The 22,829-nt window shown below is 37.4% G+C and overlaps 1 protein-coding gene across 1 annotated transcript; it reads left to right on the plus strand.

Annotated features, from left to right (window-relative positions):
- Positions 1-16,015: 16,015 nt before the first annotated feature.
- On the plus strand, positions 16,016-17,750 carry LOC145627011 (uncharacterized). The gene is made up of 5 exons (XM_081679425.1): positions 16,016-16,467; positions 16,540-16,860; positions 16,936-17,073; positions 17,143-17,253; positions 17,327-17,750. The coding sequence occupies exons 1-5, from the start codon at positions 16,432-16,434 to the stop codon at positions 17,594-17,596; spliced, it is 876 nt and encodes a 291-aa protein (XP_081535551.1). The 5' UTR covers positions 16,016-16,431; the 3' UTR covers positions 17,597-17,750.
- Positions 17,751-22,829: the final 5,079 nt, after the last annotated feature.

The raw sequence follows: 22,829 nt of genomic DNA on the forward strand, positions 1-22,829 counted from the left end.
GACTCCCCGTTCCTCTCTCTTCTCCCCTCCCCTCTCTCCTTGATCTCCCTGTTCTACAATCGTTGGTGTGATTGTTGTTGGGGGTGGTTGGTGGTGCTTGATGGTGATTATGCTGGGGGTGGCCGAAAGGGTGGTTTAGGTGGATGGGCTTGTCTGGCAACTTGGCAATATACTTTTATGGTTGGAGGTTGATGTAAAGGTGGTTTTAGTGGTTGGTAGGTGGTGAGATCAAAAGGTGGTGGTAAATTATTTTTATAATTTAAAAATTTGAGAATCGACCCTTATAGTTGGGATTATTTTGATTTAAATTATTGTTGGAATTAAAATGAGAAGGAAGACAATAGTTTGGATTATTTTTGTTAATTTTTCCTTGATTTTATTTTGTTTAAAATTATATTTCATGGACTATTATACATAGCAATGTGTCACATTAATGCTTATTTATTGTGTGCGCTGTGGTGAGAAGTTAAAGAATTTATAAGATATTTATTGAAATTTATTATTTAATTTATACATATGAAATATAGGAATTTATCGAAAGTAAAATTTTTAACCAAACTTTTATAGAAAATAGAATTTTAACCTAACTTTTTTTTCATCATATAAAATCTATCCAATTTTTTATCATACATGTCAAACTAATATCAATTACTGTCTGGCGAAAAATTAAAACGTTAAGTGTTGTTTTCTCGTGACTTGACTAAAAGTTTAGCTTTATATATTAGTTATATGATGCTTATTTGATTGATACGCCGGAGTGGAAAGCCAAGCAATTCTTGTACTAGTATAAAATTTTGAAAAAAATGGAAATAAATAATCCCACTTTTGCCTGATCTGACAATAACAATCACACCTTTTGATTATTATAAGGCAATCCCTCCTTGGTATACTTTGATGTATGCTTATTTGCAACAATTAAATTCTCAAACTGTAGGTTAAATACAGAATTTAATTGATGATTATAATTTAAATTGATTGATATATGAGACTACGATTATGATTAATACGAAGTATGGAGTATATTGATTGATGTATTTATGTCCATGTTTACTTTTTTGCCTTTAAGTTAAACAATTTTCATGTTATGAAGTGAAGGGTGATTGATGTATTTATGTCCATGTTTACTTTTTTGCCTTTAAGTTAAAACAATTTTCATGTTATGAAATGAAGGGTAATTAAGTACTTTTTAGGTTGACAGCACTACCTTCTCCCTTTCCTAATTTAATAGAAATAAATCAACCGAATGAAACAAATAGGATGATTAAGTTGCAAATATTAACGTGAGTATAAAGTACCATTAAATAGGGAAATTTTAACATTAATTGATGTAGTGGTATAAATATTTTTTCAATAGTATAATTAATAGGAAAAATTATCCGGAATAATTCGATCTTTGGCTTATCCCCCAAAATAATCACACCTTTTGATTATTTTTTAATAATCTCACCTTTATACCCCATTTGCTTTAAATGGTCCTTACCCTTACCAGTTATCTAACTTTTTATTACAAGTTACTAGACATGTGTCAGCCTTGATTGATCAAGAAAATAAAATAACCATTTTTTTTTTAAAAAAAGAAAAAAATTAAAAAACATAAAAAGAATAATTAAAAAAAAAAAACCAAAGGAATTCGGTAGTAACCACCGCCCCTTACCAATTGCGGCACCATCTCCCTTACCCATCCCAATTCCGGCCACCAATTCCCGATTCCGGCCAATCCATTCTTCCCCCTACTTGTTTGCAGCCGACTCGACCCCAACAGTAGCCCACAAAACCACCAATAATGCAGCACTACTGCTGCTCCTCCTTCGCAATCGCACCAGCCACAAGTTAGATACAAAATCACAAGCATTCTCACTGCTGCAAACACCAAACGAAGCCACCATCACAATCAGTTGCGCCATCGACCATACTGCACCAACAATTGCCGGAAGATACCACGAACCAACTCTCAAATGGCCACAAATTAGCTCTAGAATCGCAAACCCATCATAGCATATTAGCATCCCCTCATAGGGGAGAGGGACGGTTTCGGTGGGCTGGGTAGAGGAGGTAGTTTCGGTGAGTGGGTTGGGTAGGGAAGGTGGTTTTGGTGGTAATTCTACCGAAGAGGGTGGCCGTTAGGGATGGCAATTTACTCCGGGTTTGATTCGAATCCGAACCGATCCGAAGAATAAAGTCCGATCCGAATCCGATAACATAAAGTCTGAATCCAAGTCCGCTAGAAAAAGTCCGAGTCCGAATAGGAGGTGGAGCGGACTTGGATCTTGTGTAGGGTCCGATTCGATTAATCCGAGTCCAATTTATTAGATAATATGGGCCTTTTTCAGTTATTCTACACGACATGGGCCTTTTTCTATTACTCAAAAATAAATATGTGGTTATAAAACCTAACCAATTCATTTCCCCCAAACAGCCGCCACCTTTCTTTTTCTTTGTTTCTTCTCAAATGTAACCCCTTTCTCTCTTCTCTGAACACCTATGTCCATCATTCCACTTCAATACTTTGTTCTTTGGCATTAATTATAAATTTACATGGATGAATATCAATTTTACATTATTTATTTGTTGTTTTAATTGTTCATAATGTTAAATAACTGGATTTGGATTCGGAGTTGGGGACAATTTGGAAGTCCGAAAATCCGGCGGACTCGGACTCGGATTCGGATTCGGATTCAGATCCGAATTTATAGTCCGTTTATAAATCGGATCCGAATCCGACCCGTTGCCATTCCTAGTGGCCGTGAGTTTTTTCTTTTAAATTTTCAATATTTTGTTTTGATTAAATTTTAATTTTAAATTTTTGGCAAATTACATAGTGACACATGTGCAAACAACCCCAAGTCACAAATTGTTTAGCCGGTTTCAAGTGACTTGGGACTACTAGGAGCGGATTAGGTATAAAGGTGGGATTATTAAAAGATAATTGAAATGTGGGATTATTTTGGGCGGATGAGCCAAAGGTCGGATTATTCCGGGCAATTTTTCCTAAATAATATGTAAATTGTACCTCAAATATTGTGTCATTGTGAGGTATAATACTTTGTAGTATTACTAAGATATTCTATACTCTAATGGTATAAGATAAAATTTATAATAGTACTAGACTATTAATTCCTCCATTCTATTAATATTGCAACAATGATATTTTTGCACTATTCATCTCTCTTGTTGAATCGCAAACCCATCATAGCATATTAGCATCCCCTCATATGATTTACACGTTAAACAAAATATAGTCATGTGAGATTTTGTTGGATTCGTCTCATAAAATACTTTCACAATATCAAATTTTTGTAGTTTTTACTCTTATTCAATTATAAATATTTAGCATATAAAATGTGCTTTGGAATAAGTAATTTTATCCATGTTGTAATATTAATAGAACGGAGGAAGTATTGGATTAGAAAATATAAGTTCAGATGAAATCATTGTTCTATGTGCAGTTTTTTTTTTCACTAAATATCTTTAATTTCGTAATGAAAAAAAAATATTATGAAAGTTATATACTCATTTTGTGTTTTAATAAGTGTTACACTTTAACTGACACTTAGGCAATTTAATTGACTTAAATAAAATAAGATGTAAGTGGGTAGTTGGGGTATTAAAAAAATGTAAAAAAAAAAAATAGCGGGAATAATTATTTATTGAAAAGTAATGAATGTGAGAGGAAAGAAATAAGAGTATCCTTATTCATGAACCAAAAAAAAAGGTTCTTGTAAATATTTACAAAAAATTATTTTCACTCTCACATACACCAACCAAACAAATAATTTTCAACATCCTTCTCAAACAATGAACCAAAAAAAAAAAGTTCATGCTACTATTCACCTACCACACCTCAATTTATCTTTTACTAAATATTAAAATACATACATAATTTACAATATAATAATCTCATATGACATGTAATTGATTATTATTACCGACTTTACCGTTATTATTACTGAAATTAGTTATAATTGTTATTAGGTGTGACAGGCTAAAGTCGTATCACCCAATGAAAAGTAATTCCTAAATCCTCTAACTAATGCAGATAGAGAAGTAGGGTCGAATCCACATGGAAACTGATCTTTCTATTCCTAATTAATTAAAGCAATCTAAATTATTAAGTAACTAATTTGTTATTAAAAAGTGGAACTAAACTAATAGGAGTAAAAGTGGGAAGGAATAAAAGTAGAGTTAAGCACACAATTAGGTACTCAATTCTTTAAAATTTCACCTTTTAGGTACTCAATTCTTTTTACTTTGCTTTTGAGTACTGAGTTAAGAATTCAAGCCAAAAAAAATTAAATCAGCCAAAGAATTGAGTACCTTGGGTTAAAAAATTTAGTACCATTGGTTAAGTATGTGGGCCCCACCCGATTTAAAAATTAATATTTATAAAAAAAATGTATTAAATTAGACTAAGAAACTAGCCGTTGGTTTCATCCAATACAGCAAGAAATTAGGCATGAACCTGGCAGAAAATTCATCAAAAACAGCAAGAAAATTCATCAAAAATTTTTTTAGTGTAAACACAATATCATCCTGAATAAGGACAGTTTCAAAGACCCAAAGGAAATGAATCATAGTAATATGATCATTCCAAAAAATTAAATCACCAGAAAACAATTCCAGCTAAAGAATAAGCAACAAAACAAGAATAAAGGCTTTTGCAAAAACCCAAACTTACATTTGCTTACTTTAGGAAAAGGAGCTCTGATCATATTACTATGATTCATACGCTGGGGAAGTGGCAATTCTAACGTAGGCAGAGAAGACCGACAATTACTATGCATGACTTCATAAAATGCAAGCATATGAATTTGCTGTTTATACTTGAAGTTAGTATGCAATAGAAAACATTAAGCTTCCTGCTATGAACCTGAATCTACCAAAAACAACAATTATGGAAGCCTTATAAAAATGTATCATCGAGTGGGGCCCACATACTTACCAAGGGTACTAAATTCTTTAACCCAAGGTACTCAATTCTTTGGTTGATTTAATTTTTTTCACTTGAATTCTTAACTCAATACCCAAAAGCAAAATAAAAATAATTGAGTACCTAAAAGGTGAAATTTTAAAGAATTGAGTACCTAATTGTGTGCTTAACTCATAAAAGTAGGAAGAAAATCAAGGGATAAAAAACCTAGGGCATAGGTTCACCAATAAATAATATTTCAGGGTAAAATCTAACAATCAATCATCAATGCATTAATTAATCAGATCATAAAGGGCTCTCGCTACTTATTACAATCACAGAATTAATCTACCGAATTGGTCGTGCTCCTCCAATGCTCGTAGTCACTCCATAATATCTTGGGAAAATGTTCCAAAAGTGCAAATCCCTACAAAAGTCAACTAGAACTACGAAAACACTAGAAAACACCAATTAGTAATAAAAGTGGCTCTAAAGAGCCAAAAACACTACTAATTACGACCAAGGGACGGGGGTAAAACACTATATAAAATGGACATATCAAGGTGATTACGATTATCGTTATTTGCCTTAGCTACAACTATCGTAATTAGCGTTGTTAATTGTTTACGATTAGCATAATTAGGGTCTATTCTCATACGTTGAAATTCAGTTCAGTTCAGTTCAGTTCAGCTCATAATTTCCTTCTCTTTTAAAATATTCATTTTAGTTCAGTCTAGTCCAGTCCAGTTCAGTTCAGCTTAGTTCAGTTCAATTCAGTTCAGTTCAATTCAGCTGAGTTAAGCCAATGAGAACATGCCCTTAGTGTTATTAATTAATTTATTAATACAAATTTGTTTATTAACTGTAAATTTGAAATAAAAAAATACCTAATAGTAGTTTGTATTTATATAAAAAAGATCGATGATATGAATGTACGAGTGCATCACATGAAAATTAACAAAATTTTATTCAGATTTGACAATTCAATGGATTCTGAAAAGTCATCACATGTAATAAATGAATATTGAAAAGTTATCAAATTGAGTGAAAAGGATTAATGAACTCTGAAAAAGTATACGAATAGAGTCATCAAATAAAGTGGATTATGAAAAGTACTTACTATTGGAATTTGACAAGTTAGTAGTATGGTAAGATTCTGAAAAGGACTTAAATCACAAGAGCAATGTTTCACTCATAAAATGAAAAATATTTAAAATTAATTACATGATTGCAATACTATTCATTACACAAGCATTATAGACTCAAGTTTGAGTATTTAAATACAAAATGAGTTGTTTTTTACCTCCAATAGTGATACCCAATCCACTTCTCAATTTAGCAACTCATGTGAAGTCTAATTTCCCAATGGTGAGACTTTCTAAAGTATACTAATGTCACTTTCAATTAATGGCGCCGGCCTACCAAATCATCTTATAAGTTTTTTTTAGAAAAAAATAACACTGAACCTTAAATAAATTACAAAACATATTATAATATTGATAAGGACCCACACTTTTTGTCAAATGAGACTCAAAGTTGAGTATCTAAACTTATCAACTTTCTTTTGGAGTTGCTAAGTTTAGATACCAACTAATTGGTATATGTAGACATCTACTTTTGGCCTCCTGTCCCGACAGGAAGTGCAGTGACGATAAATAAAACCATCTTCGTGTTGGATCGAAGTAAAGATGCTTATGGATGACTGGCTAAACCACAAAGACACAAAAGACTAGCCTAACCCAAAACAAATACAAAACAAGGTCCAATTAACTAAACCCAATCATAATAAGGCTTAGGCCCGTGCTTAAGACCCAATAATGATGGATTTAGAGGCGCCTATGTTAAAATTAAAGCTGCCGCAGAAAAATCCGCGCGCATCTCAATGAGTCGCGCTGGTCAGGCGCGCGTAACTAATTCAGTTGCGCGTAACACCCAGCGCAACTTCTAGAGATGCGCTCGCGGAAGATTCAGAATTTTATAAAATATAGAATCGAATCTTACTATAGAACCGCGCGCAAGACATTCAGTTGCGCTGCCCATAGTAGCGCAACTAAATTACTTGCGCTAGGATGCCGCGTGTAACTCATCCAGATGCGCGCGACACCTGCGGCGACAGAATGCTTAAAACCCTAATTGCACCCATTCTCTATAAATAGGGGCTTAATACGAGGCTTAAACACACAGAAATTAACCTAAAATTTTGGTAGAAACTCTTGTGAACTTGTGCTACCAAACTCTCTTGTCCTAAACACTCACCCCTCTTAATCTTTGTTACTACGGTGGAGGTTCCCGAACAAGAAGGAGTGCATAAGTGTTCTAAACAGAGATCTAGAAAAGAGAAGTGGTAAATTCCCGAGCACTTAGATAAATCACATTTACTTTTCTTGTTTAAAAGAACTTTAATCAACAAAATAGTGTTGTTTGACCACTTTAAAAGGACATTTAATTAATCGATTTCACATTGCATCTCATGTTAAATAAGATTAAAATTGAATAATTAATTTATTGATCACCTAAGCCAAGGCGAATCTTGTTTACTTTTGCTCCTTGCATGAATTTGAATTAAATAAAGAATACCGACTTTGCTATGTAATTCCTACGTGATTAATGCTTGTAAATAAAATCAACTAACTTAGTTTTAGGTATCACGTTGCATATATTGTTTGGTGACAAAACTGTAAAAAAGAAAGAGCTAGTAGAGGCCGCACTAGGGCTAGAATAGCGATTCTCCTTTAAAGGGAACATTATTTTAGTACCCTCGCTCCCGAACTCATTTCTGGTTTATGTAGACCAATTTGTGTTAGGGTTTGGTAAGTCCAACTTACCGCGGAAACGACCCCGACCCAAAGAACCACTCGCAATTAATAAAACCATAAAGCATAATTATAAAGCATAACAAATAAACATAAAGGATAGAATCGTAATTTACCTTTGACGCGTGCTTTGCCCTCAAAGTCGGGCTCTTACTTGAAAGCTTTAGCCCCGCTCACACGAGAGCCTCCAACGGTATCCACACACAAAGGACGAACACCGACTTTTTAGGCCGCTACCTTGGAGTTAGCAAGGTTCGACAAAAACCCGAGTGATTAAATGAGTTCAAAGGTTTTCACAATGGTGATGCCTTTTTCAACTCTCACTCAAGTAAAGAATTCTCAAGCCATGCTTTGACTATTTATAAGGAAAGATAGCTTGTGAATTCCACTCATCTTTCAATGTGGGATTTTTTCACAAAAAGATCCCACATGGAAAGATTGATGAATTCAATCCTTAGTTAAATAAACCAAGGAATAAGTAACAAGTGTCACATGGTTAGGTGAGGACCACTTTCCTACTTGGTCCCCAAGGCAATTCACATGCAATGTGAACTAACCATGTGTCACCCAACCTTGAGCCCCAAGTTAGGTTCGGTTGGACCATTTTATTTTGGCCCGTATCCATGACCCATCGCCCCGGGTCCACTGCCCTTGCCATATGTGTCGCCACCATGGCGCGCTGCCACGTGGTACGCTGTCAACGTGGCATGCTGCCACGTCGCACGCTGATACTTGGCGGCTGCCACTAGGTGGTTGCACGTGTGCTGCCACATGGCGCTTTGCCATGTGTGCTGCCACGTGGCACGCACATATTGGGCGCGCTTTCCTTGCCTTTCTCGTGGCTAGGATTTTACTTGTTACTTGAAGCATTCTCCCGTCTTGCCAAATCCTAAATTTTGGCTCGACATTCGAGATTCTCCGACGCTCGGTTTCGACGCTCTAAGCTTGAATTTCCGGCGACGAAATAATTTCTTCCGAATTAATTCGTCGAGTCGGTTCGTATATTTTCTAGGGTGTGACCCGAAAGGTTCAGTCAAGATTAAACTTAAATATTAATTATATATTAATATTACTGATCGGAAGCGGCCTCCACCCAGACATTTTGATCACTTGACCTTACTGAATATATTAGCTTTCTAATAATTCTGAACCCGCTAACGGAATAGTACACTTGTTCGAAGGACACCATTCCTTTCAATCTCCCACTTATCCTTCCACACAAGTGCGCATTTAGTGTACACCCTTTTTCCTATGTTGTTTAATGTCTCTTCATGAACTACAAGGTAAGATTATTTCGTCATCCTTATTACGTCTAGAAGTGTTTCTCGATTCCGAGTTAGACTGTCAATAAACAGATGATTTCTAAAATCCATCCGAGCACGGCCATGCATTTTTACAGTCTCGCTCTACGAGAGGCCTTGTATACAACAAAGACATCTTCCCTATTTTAGTAAGGGGACATTCCCAGACTTGTAATGTAGCTCCTCTTACTGAGAGTACCTAGCCGCCCGAGTGTTGCCGTTATAATCCCCTATTACGGCAGACGTTTGACAACATCAAAACGGACTAGTGCTCAAACAAGAGAACTCACAATACTCATGGTCAAGGAAATAGGTTCCGATAGCCATAATGAGAAGTATACTTATGACGATTTTTAATCTCTTAAAGTATTCTCATAGGTTGATCCAGTATGAATCTAAACCAATACCTGTGCAAATGATTTATGACAATCATGTCCTCGTAGCACAAGAAACAGTGCTATAAATCAAACTACACACTAATCTCAATTGGTCATTAATCGTCCATCGTTTAAATGACCCCAATTAGGGATAATTTTCGATTATAATATTCAATGCTCACTTAATAGGTGTTTCCTTACCAAGACTGGTCTTGATACCCTATTTTGAATATTCCAAGAATCGAATGGACTCATTATTTAATTCTAAACCACAATTAAATAGCAAAAGGAGTGATAAAAATTGCATGAAATTTTAAATTACTCAAAAACCTGAATGGTTCATCTTATGATAAATGGTTTTTTCGGATGTTTTAAGAGTATCACTCTTTATAAAACATCTATAGAAATCACACCCATATCTAATATGCTTGATTTCTTTCATGCAGTTGTGAATGTTGTCGTTCACTTACTGCATAGGTTTAGTTATAACTACTTTGCTAATCTTAGCATCTTCATTACTGATCACTTTCATAATTATATGATAAAATTTTAGAGTGTCATGGATTATATGTGATTTAGGATTTATTGTCCAAGTGATGGCTCCCACTCATTTTCATGATTGAGACCTTCAACTTGAATACCTACAATCATTAACGTTCATCAACGAACTTTCCATAGAAAATCTTCTTTATTATCGCCATTAAGGCAACAATATTCTCAACATATATTTTAGTAGACTTCCTGATGATGCTTTGCTTGGGTTTCATTCCAAACGGCTCACAATGATTTGGGATACCCTAATCACTTGTGATCATGGAAATTCTCCTTAAATTCCTGCACATTACACATGGATCCACGTCCATGTTACCATTCTCAAGCCACAACTTATAGTTAGCTCGTGCTTAGAAACGGCTTCCTTGTTAAGGATCTAATCCTTGTTAAGGCTTGTGCTTGCAACATCAATTCTCAAATTGTATTTGTTTCCACAAGTCAAGAACTCATCCTGTTACTTATCCAAGTACTTTGGATGTTCTTAGCCATAATCTAACGATCTAATACATAGATTCAGGTTGATTGGTGCTTCATACATACTTCACATGCTCTAAGCAAGTAAGTCCTGCGACGATTCCATATCATAACGTACATGATGGATTAAATTGCAGAGTAATTCTCAATCTTATTCCATCAATTTGTCATTTTAGCTCATTCAGTTTCACCGAGTCTTTGCTAAACAGTTTGCTGTGTGATATGGTTGAAAGTCTCTATTAGAGTCTTTCATGTTTGACTTAGTATTTAGCCTAGCTTATACTTAGTTCAAACATTATACATACGGGTCGAAAGTCTTTCAAAGTCCTTCAATACATGTTTAACATGGTAAACTCCTTTACACGTTCAAACATTTTATTAAGTCTATACAATGGACTTAATACCCAATACGTACTAAGTATCGTCTTTTATTTAGTCCATTGTCGAAAATACTTTCAAATCTAAGCATTTAACATTTGATAGTTATTTCACAATAGAGTTCATAAACTTCTCGTTGGACCTTTACTTTTGCTCCCACTAAACTTCTTATTCATAAGAATTTCTATGTTTCTCCATAAGCCAATCCTCTTATTAACTTTATGAGAAAACACGTTCCAATTCCTATATGCAATGCTTCCTTCAATCCCATAACATATTCCTTGAGCTTGCTTTCAAATCTAGCATTATTTAGATTTTCAAAACCCCTAGACTATTCCATAGTCACTTCCAAAAACCTATTTTAGGAAGGCGGTTTTGGTATCTATTTTGCCATATTTTATATGTGCAATTTTGCTAGATCAATCACGAAAAGACTTAAGCATTCCGATTGGTGAATAGGTTTTTATTAAAATCAACTCCGTGAATTTAATTGTATCCTTTTCATCCAATCTAGCTATGTATGCATATACATTTCCACATTTGTTAGTTTTCTACTTCAAAACTTATTTGCAATTGATGGGTCTTTCACCCTTTATGCAAATTAATCAAGTTTCAAACATGATTTTCAAACATGGGGGTCTGTTTCGGTTTTTCATGGCCTCTGATTATTATTCGGAATTTGGATTTGTCGTAGCTATCTTACAAGACATTATTCCTGTACTATCTAATAGTAAATAGTATGCTTGTAAGTCTTAGGTTTATTTCTAACTTAATAGAAAATTTATAGGATTCAATCCAAGCCTTTGGTGAATTTTATACCTATACGGGGCAATTGCATCAACCACTGAGTTTCAAGGAGCTTCCAAAGCCCTTTGATATTGTAGGGAATATTTCAAGCGTTAATCCCCTAGCTCGAACCCCACTGTGATCATACACTAAAGTACTGTGGTGTCAAAAAGGGAAGAAGATAGAGCAAAAGAGTCGCCAACAAGTTTTAGGAACTTGTAAACTGTTCACAGGGTGAAAGTTACACCCCTTAACGATCCAAGAGATCGTCAACTCCGATAAGGTCTTGAACCAAATAAGGGTTCGGGGATGAAGGTACAAATCCAACCTAAAAAAGATTGAACCTGCCCTAATAATAGGCCTCTACTTTATTCAGATCGTATTCATGTGCGCTTTTGATTAACATGCAATCATTAGGTTTAACCCTAAACCTGTTTATCTATGTTGGTTGAATTTTAATGCACAAATAAACTATTATTGGCGACCACTTGAATTATAATCATATTAACCCTAAACAAGATTATTAATTATCTTATTAAGCGTGATTACAAGTACCAATTCCCTTTAAACATGCATAAAAGGTGTGATCAAGTAATAAATAATAAATATAATATTAAGCAACATAATAATAATAATCATAATAACAATTATAACAATAAAAATAATCATGTTAATAATAAAGCATAATATTAATAGTAAGATCCTAGGCATGATACTAATAAGATTAATAACAAACCTTAACATGTCACTAAACATTAAAAATCAAATCTTTAACCCTAACATGATACTAACAATCATAAATATTAGGAAGAACATAAAAGGCAACATCATACTTTTAATCATACTTGATATTAAAGTTACTCTAGACATGATACTGGGAATCATAATAACAACCTAAGCATGAACTCTATATCATAACATCAATAAAAACCATTAAAGTACTTAGTTTGATGCCTCGTATCTCTATCTAATAACAAAATACACACGTTAGTAACTTCAAGGAAAATAATAAAATCAAAACAATTAAATTAAATAATTGAAAGAGAGATTTGGGACCAAACCCTCTGAAATTAAACCTTTCACGTCTAGGGCGAAGGCAACTTCGAATATGGCTAGGTGTTTCTAGATCTAATGAATGCGTAATTTTTATATTTGTGAGAAGGCTAGTTTAGAAAAGAGAGAGAGAATAATCAAGAAAATCTTGATGAGAGTTGGTAGATGTAGAGAGAATGAGAATTGATGATTGTTGATGAAAAACTGGTTATCGAAAACGGAGTTTTTAGCACGTTATTTATAGAGAAAATCAGCCAAAAAGATAAAATCTCAAAAACAGAGTTCTGGCGCACATAAAATTGAACCAGCGCCAATGCTGGCTATTGGCGCCAGACGCCAACATTAGCGCTAGGCGCCAAGCGTAGCGCCAGGCGCTACAGCTGGCGTTTGGCGCTGATCTGGAAATTCACGCGTTTTCTTAAAATCAGATAAAAATTGCCGTACAGGAGGATAAAATCGTATTTCCCTAAAAAATGTTCTTTGATTTTAATTAAAACTCTAAAAAGTCAACAAAAGTCAATTTATTAATGTTAATTGAATTAGGAATGAAAAGAACCTTCTAGAAGAATCTAGAAGACTAAAACCATCCCTAATTGCATTAAGAATGATCAATCTATATTAGGCCCTCCCCAAGATCATTGGGCCGCATATAAGGCTCAAACCGGGCCCAGTTCAGTAAATTGGCCATAAATTCCTCAATATTCATCGGAATTGGGCTTATAATATATCGTTGGAAAGCTCTTGTCAAGCCCCATCCAACTACACTACTATTGGACCCATATCATGGACCAACCAAATTGGATTGACTGTTTTCTTAAAATAAGTTTTTAAAAAACAGAGAGAAGGGAAAAGAAATTAAAACTATCCGCAACACTAAACTTTCCACACTTTCGCTTCATTCGATTATGATTCGACGTGAAAGGTACTCATCACTGGGTTTGGTTTTGGGGAGACACAAATGGGTGTCTACAGAAGCCCCTACTTTGACTGAGTTTGGAGAAACGCGAGTTTTGAAAACGAAAGTCAAAGTAGCGATAGGGACGAAGAATGATTCAGAACGTTCTGCGATCCTAAATAACTCTTGTAACGCCGATATCTGCAAACTGGCGTTAGTTAAACAGATAAAAGAGTTGAGAAACGCGTATCTTGCACCGCCGAGCACACGTCTCTGAAGGTAACCGATTTGCTACCGCTTTGCTGTTGTTTTGATGACCTCCTGCCAAGAGAATGCCAACCCGCTTGAAAACCGCTACGCTTGTAACTGCTTCCAATATATAAGACTGCTTCGCTTGAAACGATCCTCCCCCGCTTTGATAATATTCCACGTCCAAGGGAATACTATCGAAGATTGCTTCGCTTGAAACAATCCTCTTCCGTATTGATAATATTCCACATCCAAGGGATTACTATCGAAGATTGCTTCGCTTGAAACAATCCTCATCCGCATTGATAATATTCCACGTCCAAGGGAATACTATCGAAGATTGCTTCGCTTGAAACAATCTTCATCCGCATTGATAATATTCCACGTCCAAGGGAATACTATCGAAGACAATTTCGCTTGAAATCACCTGCAGTTGTTTGTGACAACTCTCCACAATCTAGGGAATGCCGTCGAAGATATCCTCGCTTGAAGCCATCCTCATTTGTTGTGATAATTTTCCAAAGAAATTACCGAAGATCTCTGCCTGTCGATCTAAAAGCTTGCTTAAACTTTGTTTCCGCTTTGCCTGTACGTCGGCGCTTCTGCTGCTTTTGAACCTGTACGTCGGTGCCTTTTGCGAATGAACCACTATGTCGGTGCCTTTTGCTAATGAGCCAATGCTTAGGCGCTTTAAGCTAAGTGAGACGATCTTTCATCAGGTCGATCACTATGTGCAATCAAGCCGATTACTAAAAATCATGTCAAATTGCTTAGAGGGGCTAACTGGCATACCAAGGAACCCAAAATATATTGCAAAAAGGTAGAACAACCTCACTGAGTGGCTGAACATCCTGGCGCCCCTAAAAGAGCATCACCGCCACAAAAATGGCCGTAGCGCCAGACGCTGGGATTGGCGCCAGGCGCCAAGCCTAATTGTTGACGCCAAAGTCTAGCGCTTGGCGCCAGAACAGGGTATTCCTTAAATACCCCTTTCTTCTTCATTTCCGCTGTTGCTCGTCGCGATTTTGCTCGAAAATCTCCCGAAATTCACTTGCTTCATTCTTGCTCGTTTCTCAACCAAATTCACTCAAATTTGTTGCAAATTAAAGCTCTTTTCATCCACTTTCCCGATCTATGTAAGTTTTCTTCGAACTCACACCGATTTTTATGAATTTTGCATGTGTTTATTTTCGAATTTCATGAAATTTCAAAACTTAAAATGCTTAATTCTCTTTGTTTGTCAAATTTTATGCCATGAAATTGCTTGATTATGTTTATATATTGCCTTGGGAGTAATTTGAGACTTGTTTGACTCAATTTGGTGAATAAATGAACGAATTGCCATTGTTGAACCTCTTGAGGTCGGGAATGTAATGTGACCCGTTCTTGATGTTTTTGCTAGCAATTCTTGTCCAATTTGTCACAATAATTACTATATTATTGCAAGGAATTGTTAGATTGCTTGAAAAATGCCGTGATGCTCAATTTGAATTTGTGCTATGTTTTAGTACTATGTACTCTGTTTTTTTTTTTTGCGAACATAGTATCATGTGGCTAGGCGAACCTTAGATACTATGGAACCTTAATTTATGATAATTCTGCACAATGTAGCATGGCTAGACAACGAGGCTCTGGTTCACGGTCCCGAGACACTCGACGGGAGCATGAGCCCGTGGAGGACGACGCCGAGCCGTCCACTTCGCTTGGTCAACTCCCTGAGTGGGACGAGCGGACCTTGTTCTTTTCCCCCGTCCACCACATTTCTGAGAGGGTGAGACGGGGAATCACTATTGGGAGGACGCGCTGTCATAGTTCCGGTTGTGACGGCTTGGGCGATCTGTACAAGATGTACATCGCCAGGGATATCGAGACGAGACTCCTATGGGAGTCCTGCGGTCTTGTTTTGTTGTATGAGACCTCCGAGGCAATGGTTGCCTCCAGCGGGGGTCACCATGTAGTGCGTGCTCTGGTGGAGTTCTTCTGGGACACCACTAACACTTTCCACTTTCCCTGGGGTGAGATGATGGTCACTCCTACCGACTTCAGTCTCATCACAGGACTGGAGTTCAGCTCCGTGCCACTGCCGTTTGATAGTGGGATCAACGTCTTTTCCCCCGAGGTCGAGGAGTTGTTAGGGCCGATTATCATTCGGGCTCGAGCTGAGGTAGAGTCGTCTTAGTTTAGCGCTAGGGGGATTCGCCGTTCGACTCTGGCAGCGGCTTTTGACGATGGTGCGACCACCCGAGAGCAGCGGGTGCACATCTTTGCACTTATTTTGTTGTCAGGGACGTTCTCCCCTGACAAGGGTAGTAGGGCGCTGCTTTACTACCTTCCTGCCGTCCGGGATCTACATTGGATCGGGACTTATGACTGGGCTAGCTTGGCCTATGCTGACTTCATTCGAGCGCCGAGGGACTCGTGTCGACACCGGTCCTTTGGGATGAATGTTGCTCTGTCCAGCTTTTGGAGGGTCGTAGAGGTAAACATTATTCCCGATAAAGTTTAGCTCTACATTTTAGCTAGGACTTGCTGATAATTTTAACTCCTTGTGGATCTGGTTCTACGAGTACTTCCTTTTTGTTGCACCGGCGAGACCGTCGCCGCGCAGGTTTCCAGTGAGTGCTTCCTGGGCAGCCGCCGTGTGGGGATGTCCACTGCGTATGTCCGAGTTTGGATCATCGCGGTATGATTCTTTTCTTATTTGCCATTTTGCGATGCTTTAGATAGATTCTCGCTTGATTGACGCCCTTTGCAGGAGCCTGAGGTGCTGTACCGGCCGTGGGTCGGCCTAGTAGTCCCTGGGTTCGCCGCGCAGTATTCTGGTGAGCGTCGCTATTTCCTAGGGACTTATGGAGCGACTGCATACCTTAGAGAGAGGGTTGCTAGACAACATTCCTCCGATACCTTTGTCGTTCCTGCTCCTCCACCACGTCACATGTTTGACGCTGCGAGGTTGTTGAGCATGTCAGAGGGAGCTGGTACCCCTTGGCGATCTTGCACGATCCCTGGGCGATGCTATGCGGAGGAGCTACTGCCGTTGTTAGCTCCAGTTCCTGTACCGGCTGAGGATGTGGCGGTACGATTTTTCGGCTTTTACCTTCGTTAAGTAGCCCCCAAGTAATGCTTTACTGACTTTGTTTTGCTTTATCAGGATGATGCTGCTGAGTTCGTGCCACCCCGTATGTCTATCCATTACCAGGGGACATACGGGCCGATTGAGGAGATAATTCCTCCGGCTCCTGAGGATGAGCGCTTCGTAGAGCGGTCGATTCCTCGCCACCAGACTCGGGTAAGCTTATTTATTTGCAACTTTTGTCCATATATATTATGCATGTTTACTGACTTACTTCTTTGACAGTTCTCGAGCGAGGTGGTTTCGAAGATGGCACGATGTATAGATGCCTTCCGGAGCCAGCTTGTCCGGATGAGGAACGTGGCTACCTGCCGCCGAGACGACGCCGTTCAGGAGGTAGTCTTTCTTTCATATGTTTTGCATTACCACTTCGATTTTGCCTTGTTTCTGATTTTAATTCCTTTTGCAGGGTCAGCCCATTCCTTCTCGTACCCGCACGAGACCTGAGGTGCGGAGGGATCCGGCGAGGTCTAGCTCGTGGCGTCGCCGCACTACTTCAGGAGGTAGAGGCGGTCGATCTGAGGCTGCCCGTGCTGATGTGGCAGAGGGCTTGGGTTCTTCCTCTGAGGGTGCTCATGCTGCGCCGGTAGGCCAGGGAGAGGCTACCTCGGCTCTTAGAGGTGGTGGGATGTACGAGGTTGGCTCGTCATCGCAGCAGCCTCCGCAGCCTCAGCCTTAGGTTGATCTTGGGTGGACTGGTCCCACGTTGAGTTTTCCTCCTCCTGCGGAAACTGGAGCTGATACTGGAGCTGGAGCTGGAGTAGGTGGAGAGGTTACTCCTCGTACGGCGGAGTTTTATGTGATGATGGGTTTACCTCCCCTGGCGTCGTAGTTTGTACCTGTGTTTTTTTGCTAATTTTTGACTTTGTATAGAACTTTGCCTTTTAGTTAGACTCATTTTTTAGGCATATTTGTATATACATACTATTATGAGTTTATTTTATTTATCATGTTTTTTTCATTTTCTATTATTATCATTATGTGCATGTTTGTGTGTGCAAGAAAGTGTGACAAGTAATTTTGCGCAAAAATTCCATCATTTTTATTATTGATGGAGGGTATCCGACTTTCTCCCCCAAAAAGGAAAAATGAAAAAAGGAAAAGGTAAATAAAAACTTGGGTTTATAAAAAACTTGGAAATTAACCTAAATAAAATCCAAAAAAGAATAATATAATAATATAATAGCTATATTAATTTAAAAAAAGAATAAAAAGATGTTTAGAAAAAGATAAGGGAGCCGTAAAGCCATTAGTAGACTCGAATTAAGGTAAAATCGCGGATTTTGAAAGCGCGTATGACGAGGCAGATTGGCGCCAGCTGGCGCCACGCGTATTGGTGTAGCAGCTTTGGCGTCTGGCGCTAATAGCGGCGTCTAGAGCCAAGTAGCGCTGACTCCGTATCCTACCCCGATTAGAACTGCTCCGATTTCATGCATAAATAGCCCCCTGCCCAGCCGATTCTTTTCATAATTTCAGCAAATAAAATAATTCTTTAGCTTTAAAAAAATAATATCATGTCTCTAGTCACTAAAACTTTTACCCAATACACTCATGAATGGTGTCGGTCTCTTAATGCCAAAGAAAGAAAAGAATTAGATTTGTTCCACTTGGGGGGAATTTATGGTATCAAAGGGGTAGATCTTGACTTAGATTTTATTCATATCGCTCTAGAATATTGGGATGTTGGTACTCATTGCTTTAGAATAGGGTATGATGAAATTAGCCCTTTGCCGGAAGAATTTGGTGCTATTTTAGGTTTCCCTGCAATAGACCTCATAGTAATCCCTAGAATAGATGCATATTATTACAAGGATTTTGAACGCTTCTTCAATTTAAAAGAAAGGGATCTATCAAAAATAGTAGATGGAAACATAGTTAATTTGAAAGAATTTGCTCGTCATTATTTTGATAAACCTCTCTCCGAATCTTTTCATATTTATAGAAGAAGGGCTTTCTTATTTTGTATGCTTAATCAATTTTTTCTTAGTAGTGGTAAAAATAATGAGAGTCAATCAATTATAACCACCGTACTAGAACAAATTGAATCAGGGAGAAATCCAATGCCATTGATAGTTGGAGAGACTATGATTAGTCTTGATGAATTGAAAAGCAACCCAAAAGCACCTTTTCGGGGTTCTCCAATATTATTACAGGTAGAAAAATAATATTTTTAATTACAGAAATCAAAAAATATATTTTTGTATAGTAATAATAATTTATTTACATTGCAATTTTTTTTACAGATGTGGCTAATGGAAAGGCTAGAATTAATTATCCCTCCCGACAGTATTGATAAGTACACTCCAAATTTTTTCGTGAGGAGGAAGAAACGCTTCTCTAAAATGCGGTGCCATGAATGGAAGAGGGTCTTCGAATCTCACAATTTTGCTATCAAGTGGGTCATCCCGTGGTGGAAAATAGAAAGGATGATTGGTGTCAACAAGCAACCTTTCTGCCGTCTTTCAAGTTTGTCCCGTATGACTATTACTATCCCTGCAGGGTAAAAAGACAATACGACCTTCTTCAAAATATTCCTTTCGGAGATCTTCGTCCTCCCTACGAGTTCCCTGTCTCCCATGAAGTAGACAGATTTGATGCTTATTGGAGTGCTAGACCTCTATAGGAAGTGATTACCCAAAAGGTTCCTCCTTCCTTGCCCAATGATGTGAAGAAGTGGTTGCTGAAGAAACCTCGAAGGACTCGAAGAATAATCAGGGTAAAACTGATGTGAAGAGTCGTCTAGGTGATAGGGTGATTTCTGCCAAGGAACGCTTAGGTGAAAGAATTTAATTCAAAACACCTGCAATGCCTAGGAAGAAAAGTACTACTAAAGATAAGGGAAAAAGGAATGCTGACACCACAGAGAAAGAGGCTTGGGTAGAAAAGAAGCATGGAGTCTTAGCTGAAGGGGAAACTATCTACTCTAAGATTGAATGTTGGTCCTCTAAAGGATGCCTACTAGCTAAGGTTATGGATGAGGAGGAGGAAGCAGACAAAAATTGGAAAAGGGCTAGGAAAGAAAAGAAAGATTAGGAGCATTGCTTAATTTCAAATTATTAGACTTAGTTTATATTTTTTATTTAAAGTTAATTTATTTCAGCTTTATTAAAATTCCATCAATAATGTAATTTTATTTTATTAATGAAATTTCAGCTTTTAATTAATTATTTACTTTAAATTTATTTATTAAAGCAATGAAAACCGAAAAAATTAATTTTCTAGAAATTCTTCGAGTACGGAAGTCGAAAATTTTCCGAAAAACACCGAAATATTCCTAGAATTTAAACAGTGAATTGGCGCCGCTTATCTGCGACTGGCGCCGGCCAGGGAAGTCTGGCGTCAGGCGACGGTGCTGTCGGCTGGCGCTGATGGTCGTCGACTGGCGCTAACGCTCAATTTTTGGCGCTGGACTGTTTTCCGTGACGCCGATATTTCGCCGATCTTCTATCGAATTTTTAATTAATTCTGGGATGCGAGATTTTTGGAAAATAAAGTGGCCGCACCCATAAAGGGTTGCCTACGTATCCTTTCTCAAGGAATCAGGCCAAACGTAGCTCTCTTGCGTATCCTACTCGAGTAATTATGGGTAGTATTTCTTAAGTTGGTCAAGATTTGTCATGTTCGAGAACTCATTGCCATCCATATCAGTTAGTTTTGCTGCACCTCCTGATAGGATTGTTTTGACAATGTAGTGTCCAGATCAATTAGGTCTAAATTTTCCCCTTGGATCTAAAACATTTTTCCTTAATGCTTTTAACACCAAGTCTCCTACTTTGATGTTTCTTGTCTTGACCTTCTTATTAAAATACCTAGCCATACGAGTTTGATAACACTGAGTGTGATGTAGAGCTTCTAGTCGTTTTTCATCGAGTAGAATTAATTCTTCATATCTTGCTGACAGGGTAAAGTCGTATCCCCTAATCAAAAGTAAATACCTAAGTCCTCTAACTAAAGTAGATAGGGAAGTAGGGTCGATCTCCACAGGAAAACAAGTCTTTTTACTCCTAATTAATCATTATAATCTAAATTATCTAAGTAACCAATATTTATAATTGAGTATGAAACTAAACTACAAAGAATATGAATAGGGAGAAAACAATATATAAAAGGATCTAGGGCATAGGTTCACCAATAAATAATACTCCAGGGTAAAACATAGTTTTCAATCATTGACATTGCATAAATAACATGATTAATAGGCTCTCGCAATTTATTAATCAACATAGATCTAACAGGCTCTCGCAATTTACTAGATCTAAGTTCTTATTGAAAATAGCCTTTAATATCAATTTAACATCTGCTCGATTCATCAATTTAATATTGCTATACTTTTACAAGCCGTAATTGTAAAACATTAAAACAATTCAATAAGAAATTATCATGCAATACCAATAATCAATAATAGTTAATCATCAATGCATCAATTAACCAGATTGTTAAGGGCTCTCGCTACGTATTACAATCACACAATTAATTTACCGGTATTAAATCTCATCTCTCGAATCTTGACTTAACCATTTATAAATTAACTTGCCTATTGAAACTAGACCTAAACATCAATTCTCATCTCTCGAATCTTGAATCAATATTGTCAAACTCATGCATAAAATATAGGCCTAATCTAGTCACAGAGCATTAAATCAATCAATAGGAAATTAATCTAGCATTGATAATCAACAACAATAATTTACCCCTTCATATTATTTATTAGATTCCCATAAACCCTAGAAATTAAACTACTCACACATATTAAAAACTAAACTAATCAAAGTAATAAAATAAATCATGATGAAAGGAATAAAATAAACAACTAAGATTAAGGGAAGAAGAATCGTTACCAAAATAAATCTGGAATTAAGAGTAAATTAAGAGCAAAGGTTTAGGAGAAAGAAATCTAAGAGAATAATTAAGAGAGTAAGGAAAGAGTAAAATAAAAAGAGAAGGAAAAAGATACTAAAATCGTATTACGGAGGAGTATTTATACTCCGTACAAAAATCCTAAGCTAAAACAAATTAAAACTACGTTAAACATCAACTAATAAAACATGCGCCCGATCGGGCGAGGCACCGCCCGATCGGGCGCGCCTTTTTTTGTCTCTAATACTAATCTCGCGCCCGGCCGGGCGCGTCACCGGGCGCCAGACTAAGCTTCTCCCGCCCGGCCGGGCGCGTCTCCGGGCGCCAGCCTCTTTGGCCGGGCGGCTCATTTGGGCCACTATTTGGACTACGATTGGGCTCCAATTCTTCGGGCCAATCTGGGTTTCCTCTTTGGGTCTTGAATACTCGGTCCAAATGCCCCGGTATCACCTATACCGAGCCCTTAATCACCGGTTCGATGGCTCTAACCGGCCCTGGGCTATAAAATCTGGTCGTGTTTCTCCAATGCTCGTGATTGCTCCAAAATATCTCGGGAAAATACTCCAAAAGCATAAATCCCTGCAAAAGTCAACCAAATCTACGAAAACACTAGAAAACCCCAATTAGTAATAAAAGTGGCTCTAAAGAACCAAAAACACTACTAATTATGACCAAGGGACGGGGGTAAAATACTATATAAAATAGACACATCACTTGCCCTAGTCCATTCGACTTCATCGTGTTTACTCTCTAATGCAATGCGTAAAGATGGAATTTCTAGTTCGACAGGTTGTACGGCATCCATTCCATATACCAATAAAAATGGCGTATTTCCTGTTAACGTGCGAATTGACGTGCAGTAAACCCACAATGCGAAGTGAAGTTTGTCAGGCCAATCCTTATAATTTTCCGTCATTTTCTCGATGATAGTCTTTAAATTTTTATTAGCTGTTGTAGACACCCATTTGTGTCTCCCCAAAACCAAACCCAGTGATGAGTACCTTTCACGTCGAATCATAATCGAATGAAGTGAAAGTGTGGAAAGTCTAGTGTTG

This window comes from Chenopodium album, chromosome 4 (genome assembly GCF_948465745.1).
Source record: "Chenopodium album chromosome 4, dcCheAlbu1.1, whole genome shotgun sequence".
Classification (NCBI taxonomy): Eukaryota; Viridiplantae; Streptophyta; class Magnoliopsida; order Caryophyllales; family Amaranthaceae; genus Chenopodium; species Chenopodium album.